At 46.1% G+C, this 12,270-nt stretch overlaps 1 protein-coding gene and 1 pseudogene across 1 annotated transcript in view; both read right to left on the bottom strand.

Moving 5' to 3' along the window:
- Positions 1-4,071: 4,071 nt before the first annotated feature.
- LOC123858318 (thymosin beta-10-like) lies at positions 4,072-4,608 on the bottom strand (annotated as a pseudogene).
- Positions 4,609-4,750: 142 nt separating this feature from the next.
- Positions 4,751-12,270, bottom strand: part of MCOLN2 (mucolipin TRP cation channel 2) — a 53,197-nt gene continuing 45,677 nt past the window's right edge. The window contains exons 12-14 of the mRNA XM_045897302.3: positions 9,681-9,887; positions 7,549-7,670; positions 4,751-5,198 (exon numbers count right to left, since the gene is read on the bottom strand). Of these exons, the coding sequence (XP_045753258.2) occupies positions 5,162-5,198; positions 7,549-7,670; positions 9,681-9,887 (366 nt within the window). The 3' untranslated portion in view covers positions 4,751-5,161. The remainder of the gene's footprint in view (positions 5,199-7,548; positions 7,671-9,680; positions 9,888-12,270) is intronic.

The raw sequence follows: 12,270 nt of genomic DNA, 5'->3' as shown, positions 1-12,270 counted from the left end.
GTCACCATTTCCACCCACTGGTTTGCCACAGCATTTGCTGTAAATGAGCCCATGGTAGGATGGCCATGAGTTGTATTGTTTTCCCTAACAACTTGAATGTCTATTTTGGGATTTGGTTCATCTTGATATCTTCCCAGGGCTAATATGTCCTTTTCTCCAAAACATGGCATATTGAACAATCCTACATCTCCCCATTCAAGACAGGCCCTTCATTCTAATGGGAGATGGCTGCAAAGAGCTTGGAGAGAGCATCTGACCATCCGGTGGAACAGGTCCCACAAGCCTTTCTTGAGCCAGGTCGGAGGTCATATGGTAACCTCGGCGAACTGCCCTCAGCTGCCTCTCTGTCAAGGGAAACGCATGGAACAGAAAGTAAGAAAATGAGGCATGGGGGGAAAGGTGAGCCGCCCAGCATCCAACCTGCCGATGCACTCAGGTTCACTCTTTCCTTTCATTAAATTTCAATTGGTTTAAAGGTAAAGTACAATGCTGGGTTCCTTCCTAGCTTTTTCCTGAAGGGCCATGCTTTAATCGCTGAGGTCGTCACTGAGTTACACTGTCCTATCATGAGAATTTGCTAGGTGACTTGTGGGGCCTCTTGTTCAGAAAATATTAAGAATTGCAAGGCTGTGAGGGCAAAGCATGAAACACCGTGTGGGGTCCTTTGGGAATGCACAGGTCACATGGCCACAAACCTGCACAGCATCGATATCAAGCATCTCAGACGGAAGGGGCCAAAAAGCAGAGGTGTTCGGCACTGGCTCCAGCTCGGTGCAGGACCTTTCCTCTCTGGTGCCCAGAGCTCCTCGAGTCCCTCCTCGAGTGCCTCAGATCTGAGCACCGTGCTCAGGGGTTCATCTGGGGGGCTCTCAGTCCCTCGGTCCCACAAGAGCTGCTCCTGTGTGTCTCACAAGCAGTGCGAACTTCTGGATTTGGTAGAGAGACTCAGCTAACGTTATGGCTGAGATGTTCAAACTTGAAGTGAGGAGTAGCAAAATTAAATTTGCTCGAGTTACGTGGAAATGGTTAATAATAAAGCACGATCTAGTTACCCAAAGTTACCGAGATAAGTGGCGGCTACAGGGGAATCCTTCAGATGACGGGACTCATTATCTTTACACAGCATGGATCTTTGTAGTGGCAGGAGCAATCCATGGTCAAGACCACAGCAGCAGTTCACCGAGCATACTCCCCCAGTGACTCCAGGGCCCCTGCCCGTCGGTGAGAGCGCTGGGCCACTTCTACAGGGGGCCCTCGGGCATTGCAGGGTGACTGGCTGTGTGTCCCTAGAGTAAAAGGCTGGCCTGCTGTGCTCTTTCTAACCCTGAGATGCTGAGCCTAGGCCTCCCCTGAGCCAGGCTGCCCTCCCACTACTGTTACACAGGACTGGATGTGGGGTATTTACACACTTAAAGTCCTAACTGGAACATAGTCCACCAAAAGTGTGTGGTGAGTTCACAACAAAATAAAGATCTTCCTGGCCAGCCGAGGTGAATAGATCTGCACATTTGTAGACTATGATAGAAAATCTTCGGGGCGCCTGGGTGGCTCAGTCGTTAAGCATCTGCCTTCGGCTCAGGTCGTGATCTCAGGGTCCTGGGATCGAGCCCCGCATCGGGCTCCCTGCTCCGCGGGAGGCCTGCTTCTCCCTCTCCCACTCCCCCTGCTTGTGTTCCCTCTCTCGCTGTGTCTCTCTCTGTCAAATAAATAAATAAAATATTAAAAAAAAAAAGAAAGAAAAAAGAAAATCATCTCGAAGATACAACATTCACCATGCACTCAGGAGTCATGCCCAGTTCAAGGCACTTCATGTTTGACTCATTTAATCCTCACAGTCCCCATTGTACAGAAGAGGAAACTGAGGCCCTGTGGGATCTGTCCAAGGAGACTCAGTAGGAAGAAGGGATGCAGACTAAACATCTAATGTCTTCACTATTGCCTGGTCCCATGGAACCTACTTAAAAACATGGCAGAAAAATCAAAAGGAAAGAATGGTTCAGGTTTCGATTTCAATGCCGGGTTTGTCTGAGTTCTCTGACTCACATGCGAGTCCCACAGTCCGTTGAAGTTTATCGTCATCATTTAGAAGCAGAGAGTAATGTGCCCAGGGCCACAAAGCTCCAGGGGAGACTTGGACTTTCACTCAAGTCAGTCCAGATGGCTCCCACACCTGTGCCCTTTCCTCCTGCCCCAGGTCAACAAGCTCAAGGGGGTTGCGTCCAGCTGTGAGGGAGTCCCTGCAAGCCAACAATGTACATTGTCAAGAGATGGAGATCCCAGGATGAAACCAGCAGAACCAGACAGAACACGTCTCCCACCTTCCAGGGTGAACTTTCCAAGTGGAGGCCTAGGTGGGAGAAAAAATGGTTTGTCCCAGATGTGTCTATTAGCAGAGCTCTGTGAGCAACATTGTTCAATAAAATCCAAACAGATAATACATTTGGTAAAGTGATAATTGTTTAAAATTATTAAAAAGAGAGAAAACAAGGCTTCCATGGAGAGAGGGTCACCTTGAAAAAGATTTTTCTTCCTGAAAGGGTTTTGTTCGGCTGGAGGGAAAAGAAATAAAAGGAAACATGAAAGCCAATAAAAGAAAAACACAAGCATGGAAGACCATCATTCATCTTCTATTCAAATGGCAGTCATTGCTGCAGATTACAGAAAGGCTTTAATAGCACTTCTATTCAGAGACAAGCTAAATACTGGGGGTACACTCAGAAGTGAGCGAGTGATCTAACTGCATACCTGATTCTGGAGTCTTGGGAATGACCCTAGAACCACCAGTTAAATGGTCATTAGTTTAAAAGTTGAAAGTAACCCTTGACATTTTTTGGTAAGAAGTTAACTAAAATGGGGCGCCCGGGTGGCTCAGTTATTTAAGCGTCTGCCTTCGGCTCAGGTCGTGGTCTCGGGGTCCTAGGATCGAGCCCCAAGTTGGGCTCCCTGCTCAGTGTGGAGTCTGCTTCTTCCCCTCCCTCTGCCCCTACCCCACCCCGTTCATGCTCTCTCTCAAATAAATAAATCTTTTTTAAAAAAAAATTTAACTAAAATGATCATTTTGGCAAAGTATTCTGTGTGTAGACATGAGTCACTCACTTATTTTAATGATATTAAGTGAATGATTTTCCTGGCCTAGATTTGGTGAAGGGGGGGCAAAGGGAGGGGTATGAGAAAGTAAATCTGATAGGAGCTTGGCCAGGAGGGGCAGGGAAAAAAGAGAGAGGCTTGGGATGAGGGTCCTGCTTAATTCAAATTCTGTTCTTCACTAATAAATTTAAAATAGTTGAGCCCTAAAAGATAGCACAAGTATGAGATAAATCGATGCATGAAGTGATCTTAATCTCAAGTCATTATCATAAATATTTATTGAATAACTTCTATATACTAACCCCTCCTTCACTGCCTTTAAGAAAGTGAGAAATCCTTTTTGGAGACCAGATAGTTAAAAGAGATGTGATCTGAATTTTGCACTAGGTAGATATTAAGAAATACCACATTAAAAAAAAAAAAGCAGTAGCTCCATTTGTTGTGATAAAATAAATTTATTTGGGAAAAAAATACCATCTTTCCTTGCTTGACAAGGGCAAATCACCACCATAGTAGAGTTCAACTGTTAAAATGAGTGAGCACTGTTATAGTTCACTTCCACATGTCATGTGTACAATCAACAATTAGCACAAGTGACAAGGTGTCCAAATGACTCTCTTTCCAATTTATCCCACTGACAATGCCAACAGTTGCTTCCTGTCATGCTGAAACACACACACACATACAAACAGGCCTAGAAATGTCCACTACAAGAGGTCTTTTTGTTGATGTAAGTGTGTTCTTTAAAAGGCTTAATGGGGGTGCCTGGGTGGCTCAGTTGGTTAAGCGACTACCTTCGACTCAGGTCATGATCCTGGAGTCCCGGGATCGAGTCCCGCATCGGGCTCCCTGCTCGGCAGGGAGTCTGCCTCTCCCTCTGACCCTCCCCCCTCTCATGTGTTCTCTCTCTCTCTAAAAATAAATAAATAAAATCTTTAAAAAAAAAATAAATAAAAGGCTTAATGGTTCTCCAACTTGGAATTTTTAATTTATTTTTTTTTAATTTTTTTTTTTTTTTGCCACGAGGTGTGTTTTATTTTCATTAAACATACAAATAATTTGCTATAATATCCCAGGGCAAACCGGAGAATTTGGCAGTCCGATGGGGGGGTCCCCTCAGAGACCCGCAGGCCGGTGGCGCCGGCACGGAGTGCCCGGGTTCACAGTGCAGCTTGTCGCTCGTGTCCATCTTGCAGGTGGCTCTTCTTCCTCCACATCCCGACTGGGGTGTCTCGAAGATGACGGGGGTGGGGAATCCTTTCGGTTCTTAGGAAATTTCACTCTGCTTCTCCTGTTCAGTGGTCTCTTTGGTCGGCAGGGTGTTCTTCTCCTGGTCTCCGTTTTCTTCAGCTTGGCCTCATCGAAGCTGGCGATTTCCCCCATGTCCGGCTTGTTTGCCATTTCTTAAAGTGATCCGTGGAGTTCCGCTCCGAGCCGGCGCCTGGTGCTCCCACTCGGTTGCTGCAGCAAGAGACCTGGAATTTTTTTTTTTTTTTTAAGATTTTTATTTATTTATCTGAGAGAGAATGAGAGAGAGCACGAGAGGGAAGAGGGTCAGAGGGAGAAGCAGACTCCCCGCCGAGCAGGGAGCCCGATGCGGGACTTGATCCCGGGACTCCAGGATCATGACCTGAGCCGAAGGCAGTCGCTTAACCAACTGAGCCACCCAGGCGCCCCCAAGAATCACTTTTAAAACAAACACCTAGTGGATGATAAACACGCATCTTTCATTGCATGGCTTTAAGTGCCATTGTTTTTGCACGCTCTGAAATATGATATTTTTTTCCAGCCCCACACTGTGATGTCATCAATTAAAGTCCCGTGCAGAATGTCATTATCTCTGCTCTATTGCACTCATGCCCAGTAGTTGACTGTAGTCTATGCTTCATCCCATCCAAGTTTATAAAAGGAACTTTGGAACTTCAGTTGTGTTCAACCAGCTGACAGTCCTCTTTCCTGCTCCACCAGTAATAAGTCAGTATTTTTGGAAGTCCTGCTCCAAGCTGTTGGGGGTCCCTCTGCACTGTCACTGGGTAGAAAGGCCTGAGACTTGATTATCTTTAGCAGAAGGACTTTAGTTGACAAGTATCAAGTGGTCATCACTTCCCCTCCTGTATCAGAAAGGGGGAGGGAGAAAGAGAAAACAATGATTTCAAAATCTTGGAGCTGGAATAAGAATACTTAACGTTCTAGGCATGTATAGGTTCTAGACCTGCTGAATGCCACGTGTAAGAGGAAGAAAGGTTAAGAAGGACAGTGCACATTATTTTTGGTTTGAGCAGATGCCTTTGGCAATTCTGAAGAGCTGTCCCTGTCCTGGGACCCTGCATCTCCCTATATTGACAAAGCCTCACTCGATGGCTACAACAGATTTTCCCCTTCGCTGCAGTGGAGAAAGGGGAAAGGTTAACTCTGCATCTGTCCAACTCAGTAGATTTTTCCAAAGAATCACATCACATTAGAACTGGAAGAGGTTTCAGAGGTCATGTTGCAGCCTGGTGGCACTGGAAAGACCAGGAGGTTAAGGAGAGGTCAGGGAACACACTCAGTAACCGGTAGGGTCCAAAACAGAAACCCAGGTGTTCTGATGATCAGGCTAGAGGCTCTGGCAATAATTTGAAGGGGAATCAGTCTGTGGTGGTTGCTGGACTGCTTGATTAAAAAAGAATGACCTTCATCTTGCTCTGCAGGAGACAGAGCTGTGATAGTTGAGGCTGTTAGTCACGGGCACCAGCCAGGGGCCCCAGACACCAACATTTGTGCCGCCCTCCCTCCCCAGATTCCCTCAGTGAGGTCCTGCTCCAATATTTACTCTCCATTTATGGCCTTCCTCAATTAAACCATTCGTAGCTTCGTAGCCTTTAAACACATTCAGGTGTACTGAGGTTTTGATGGAGTCAAAGCCATCATTTATTCTCAGTACAATCCATTTCCTGCATCAGTCCCATGATCTTCACTTACTCTCGGCAGGGTCCATCCAAATCTGCCCGGGATCCAGGCCTTGATCTGATGATTCAACTCAAACTGCTCCAGCTGATTTCACCCATAACCATCTTTGGGAACAGACACTACTGTTTTTATTTTTGATATCCCTTTGTTCAAAACTTTCAACATTTTAGTTCTTCAGTTGACTTCCTTGATAGACTCCCTCATTCCATTTAATTCTTTCATTCATCATGACGAGCAGAGCTCCCCCTGAACCAGCATCTTCTCGACGGCCCCTAGCACACCATACAGTGGACAGTCTGCTGATGCTGCCAATTCTTCTCAGCTCTCAGACCCAATCTGATCAAGAACTTTTCCCGTCCACCCCTTAAACCTTCTACTCGTTCCATATGGCTGCTCTAGAAAACATTTAACCGCCTCCTGTGGCTTTTTGTGATGCACACCAAGTTCCAAAAACCAAACACCTAAGACTGATTGGTTACTTTCCAGAATTCACAATTATATCCTCTGATGAACATTTTTTCTTTACAGTTAAATACACATCAGAAAAAGCAACTTTGTGAGACTTTTCCTTATACAAGGTGCCTCTTAGGAAGCAGCTGCCTATTAGGAAAATTAATTTCTCCTTATCCCAGCTCCTATGTCAATAATTTAATGCTCTAAGAGGAAGAAATGTGATTTTTAGAAACTTCACTTTTCTCAGAAGACCTCATTTCATATTTACCAGCCATTCTTTGGAAATGCTCAATCATATCATTTCAAAATCCCAAGATGTGGTATGAATTGATTAACAGAAAATACATCCTGTGGTTTTAAGTAGCAATTATGTTCTTCCATCTTCCTTCAGGAATTTGGTTTAGAGAATTCTTCTCGAAAAACATGGGTAGGGGATATTTTTAGTTAACACCCCACCTCTGACTTCACATGAAAACAAATAAGGGTACAATTAAGAAAAGTATCCTCATCTGACCTCCATTCTAGTCCCCAAAACACCATGTGGATGTGTTGCCACTGAGGTGCAGACCATTTGCATAAGTGTCCGGCTGAACATGAGCAAAGTGCCGTTGGTCAAGGCAGAGCTTCTGATGTGTGTTCCCAGCCACGGTTATGCACAGCCTCCTCTCAAGGAGGTTTCCTACTCTGCTCAAGAAAGGTTATTGGTACCAAATATTGCAGCAAGGGAAAAGGCCTTTGAAATTCCCAGAGGTCCACCTCTAAAAATAAGTGTTTTGACCTCTTACTTGGCCACCTCAGAATTCACCTTCTTGACTTTAGGGACATAACTCATGTATTCCCAAGAGATTTCAACCATGTCATGTAGCTTTCTACCCTGTTTTAGAAGAAACAATTCATTTCTGAAGCCAGTTTCAGTGGGAGGAAAGAAAATGAAAGACAAATTATTTCCCACAACAAGCTGATTTCTGAGTGTAGAGTAAACCTTGGAAGAATTCTTTGTTAAGGCCACGGAGAAGCTCACCTTAGGAGCATGGAGACCTGCTTAAACACAGTACTGACCTCCTCAGGCAGCAGACGCACGACAAGAAGGCTGAGGACTCTTTCTGATACTTCTCTTTGCTACTACATTCCTTCAGGAATTCCTGAAGATCCGTTTCAGGAAACCCATTCTGTTGGTATTTCTGTAAAAAGTACACAATGTTGTTACCTTATTTATAGAACATGAGAAACTGCTCCCTTTGTCAACACATCACACCCACCTTTGCTAAAATAAAACTCTCCCACATTGCTAGGTCAGATGCAAAAACTGATATTAACAGTGATGCATCAATCTGTCAGTCCCAGAAAGCCAAGCCAGGGCCACCATGAGAACAAAAACAAACCAAAAATCCCAGAAAGAAAGCCATGGCTGGGCAGGGGAGGGGTGTATTAATAAGGGGAGTGAAGGAAATAGTCAAAAGTCTAAAATTTTAATCCTAATTATAAGACCAGATAAGGGGGCGCCTGGGTGGCTCAGTCGTTAAGCGTCTGCCTTCGGCTCAGGTCATGATCCCAGGGTCCTGGGATCGAGCCCCGCATCGGGCTCCCTGCTCTGCGGGAAGCCTGCTTCTCCCTCTGCCACTCCCGCTGCTTCTGTTCCCTCTCTCGCTGTGTCTCTCTCTTCAAATAAATAAATAAAATCTTTAAAAAAAAAAAAAAAAGACCAGATAAGATCTCCCCTTACCCTCACTGCCAATGTAGAGTCTACAGGGCAGTAAGCCCTATTTCCTCTACTTTTATAGAAGTTGGTCACTTAGTGGGGCAGAAGGCAGCAAGTTCTTCTCGATAGACACAAAGACCCTGAGACCCTGCTCACCCCATGTTTACTGAGGTCACCGAGGCTTGGCCCACTCCCAGGGCCACTGCCTCCTCAAAGAGAGGAACCCCCAGGGCAGGAGTGTGCGACTCCTATCTCCATGCCCAGCCCTGCTACTAGAGCCAACCGCCCATCCCCACGTGAGCACTCATCTCCACGGCCAAACAAAGCACTCAGGGGCATTTCCAATGGATGGTAGTCTTCTTCTTCTTCTTCTTTTTTTTTTTTTTTTTTAAGATTTTACTAATTGTCAGAGAGAGAGTAAGAGAGAGCACAAGCAGGGGGAATGGCAGGCAGAGGGAGAGGGAGAAGCGGGCTCCCTGATGAGCAAGGAGCCCGATGTGGGGCTCGATCCCAGGACCCCGGGATCATGACCTGAGCCGAAGGCAGATGCTTAACCGTCTGAGCCACCCAGGTGCCCCTCAGTGGATGGTCTTCTGAATTAGTCTGAGAAGGGCTTATGAAGAAGACAAAAGCCCAAGGCACTGACATAACACCTCTGGCTGTTCCGACACTGGCTCCGAAACAGGGTTTTCCATGCACGGCCATCTGCTGCGGAGATGCCACCGCATGAGGCGGCACAGAGCTTCCATCGAGCTACCACACAGTTCAACAGGTCCGGCCTGAAAGGATCCAGGATCCATGGGGTGGCTGAGGGAGGCAGGAAGCGAGGCAGCCACCAAAACCTTTGCTCTCACCATTTCAAGGAAACCTGCACCACGCAAATGGCTGTCGTGTACGGGTGTGCCGTGCCTGGTCAGGCTGTCAAGGTGGCAGAGACACCCCTTATCGCTGAAGCTTACTAGTCACAGCTTAAGTCCCAAGACGGGCAGTTACAGCTGCCACTGTGCAGACTGACTAACCATGCGCAGCCCATCCGGACCCACGTCCTTTCTCTCTTCCAACGCACTTCCAGACCAGTCCACCGCGGTCTGGATGACAGGGACAATGCCCTGAATGCACATTTAAAATTCACCACCAGGGCGCCTGGGTGGCTCAGTCGTTGAGCGTCTGCCTTCGGCTCAGGTCATGATCCCAGGGTCCTGGGATCGAGTCCCCACATCGGGCTTCCTGCTCCTCGGGAAGCCTGCTTCTCCCTCTCCCACTCCCCCTGCTTGTGTTCCTGCTCTCGCTCTCTCTGTCAAATAAATAAATAAAATCTTAAAAAAAAAAAAAAGAAAATTCACCACCAGCACCTACAAAGTTTCTTTTCTAAAAAAAAAAACTTTGAAATCAAGGTAAAATTGTACTACTTTAAGTAAAAAGGCATAGTATTTTCCTATGTTCCAATCCATACAGAATTGGTGGTTGCTCTTCGGCAGGAAATATGACTTACCTTAATGGTGTCATAGGAGTCTGTAATCAGGGCAATGAACAGGCTGAGGATCATATATATGAAAAGACTGATGAAGGAGTATAAGTACAGACGACTGAACAGCCACACCAAGACGCTCTTCTGCTGGATGTGAGCAAAGGTTGCAAACATGTCATCGCCATTGACTAGAGAAAACAGACACTCAGCAACTGTGTTCAGATCTTCAAACTGTAGGGGAGAAACCAAAATTAGTTTTTAAGAGGTATGATCCAAAAAAGCAGAGAAGTATCTAGTTAACATATTTTGTTGTTGTCGTCGTCACTATTATTAAATAACAGTCATTTTATTTTTTTTTAAGATTTTATTTATTTGTTTGAGAGAGAGAGAGAGCATGAGCAGGTGGGGAGGGGCAGAGGGACAAGTAGACTCCCCCCCTGGTCAGTGAGCCCCATGCTCACCACCGGGGCGCCTGGCTGGCTCCGTCGGTTAAGCGTCTGCCTTTGGCTCAGGTCATGATCTCAGGGTCCTGGGATCGAGCCCCGGGGCCCCGCATCAGGTTCCCTGCTCAGCAGGGAGTCTGCCTCTCCCTCTCCTTCTGTCTCCCCCCCACCACCCGTTCTCTCTCTCACTTTCTCTCAAATAAATAAATAAAATCTTAAAAAATAAATAAATAAAACATCTAGAATATATCACAATAAGAAAACATTATCCAAAACTCTCCTTGGGGCGCCTGGGTGGCTCATTCTGTTAAGTGTCTGACTCTTGATTTTGGCTCAGGTCTTGATCGCTGGGTCCTGGCATCAAGCCCCTTGTCAGGCACTGTGCTCAGTGGGGAGTTTGCTTGTCTCCCTCTCCCTCTGCCCCTCCCCCTGTGCACACTCTCTCTAATAAATAAATAAATCTTAAAAAAAAAAAAAAAAAACACTCTCCTCCATGCTTACAAAGATAATCTCTCAATATTTTCCTCAGTTTTTTTCCTTTACACTTTGTGTATATTTGTGGTCATATCATCTAACAATTTAGGATCCTGATTTTTTTTTCTACTGAACATTGTCTTATGTTACTCACACTTAGAAAGCCTTTTTTTCTTTTTTTTGATTAACAGCTCATTCCTTGGATGTCAGATTTAACTATTTCCCTTTGGCTAGAATCCCGATAATGTTCGCAATAATAAAAGACAATGTAATAAACATTTCTCAGCACAGTGTTTTTCCTGTTACTGGGCCTAATCTGCCAGACCGCTTTCTGAAAGAACAGCAGCTGCTGTGTTTTACAACCAGCAGAGAGGGAAACGGCTGAGACATAGCCCAGGCTCAAGAAAGTGTTGCTACATGGAGGGTTTTACCTTAGCCTCTCCAACCGCACATTAAAAACTAAAGATTTCCAAGGCTGGGGAAGTGTCAAAAGATGAAGGATCATGGCTCATACCTTCGAGGGGCTCCCGTGCTGACAGTGGACATGCCATAACCTAGACACAGAACACCCTGTGGGAGGGCTAGGGTGCACTGTGGAAGGAAAGTGGCCCAAAGACACAGATGTAGTGAAAAGAAGGGCCATATGCACCCCAATGCTCATAGCAGCAATGTCCACAATAGCCAAACTGTGGAAAGAGCCGAGATGCCCTTCAACAGATGAATGGATAAAGAAGATGTGGTCCATATATACAATGGAATATTCCTCAGCCATCAGAAAGGATGAATACCCAACTTCTGCACCAACATGGATGGGACTGGAGGAGATTATGCTAAGTGAAATAAGTCAAGCGGAGAAAGTCAATTATCATATGGTTTCACTATTTGTGGAACATACGGAATAGCATGGAGGACATTAGGAGAAGGAAGGGAAAAATGAAGGAAGGGAAAGCGGAGGGGGAGACAAACCATGAGAGACTATGGCCTCTGAGAAACAAACTGAGGGTTCTAGAGGGGAGGGGGGTGGGGGGATGGGTTAGCCTGGTGATGGGTATTAAAGAGGGCACGTACTGCATGGAGCACTGGGTGTTATACGCAAACAATGAATCATGGAACACTACATCAAAAACTAATGATGGATTGTATGGTGACTAACATAACATAATAAAATAAAATTTAAAAAGAAAAGGAAAAAAAAAAAAGAACTGGGGCCCGAAGGCTGAGTGGTTCCCCAGTGAGAGGAGAAAGGGGGGGGTTACTCGGTGAACACAGGAGAAATAGGGCTCTCAGCCTGGGAAGCAGTGGCTGCAGAGGTGTGTCTATGCCATGCTGAAGGGGGCGCGTCTAGGAGGTGCCAAAGGGCCCCTGTGGTCATCTCCACACTTCAGACTAATACAGACCATCACTCGAAACCGGGAAAATGCTTCATGCTGCAGTGACAGGATCTGATCTGTTTTATGTTAAAGGGAACCATGGCACTCGGAAGATCTAGAATGAGCAAAGCCTAGGGACAGGGAGGCCAGGGAGAAGGGAGTGCAGGAGGCTGGGGTTGCAAGGAATCCTGGAGAGACTGGGAGGAGGAGGAGAAGGAAGTGGAGATGAACATAAGTCTGGGAAGGGACAGACACCTAGGGGACTCCGTTTTCGGTGAGGCAAGTCTGAGGTGCCAGGAGAAATGCTGCTGCGTGGCAGTTAGTGGG

Source organism: Mirounga angustirostris, unplaced genomic scaffold, assembly GCF_029215605.1.
Source record: "Mirounga angustirostris isolate CCGP_5_RB_7025 unplaced genomic scaffold, mMirAng1.0.hap1 SCAF_4, whole genome shotgun sequence".
In the NCBI taxonomy this organism is placed as follows: domain Eukaryota; kingdom Metazoa; phylum Chordata; class Mammalia; order Carnivora; family Phocidae; genus Mirounga; species Mirounga angustirostris.
This window is presented reverse-complemented; position numbering and strand designations above follow the sequence as displayed.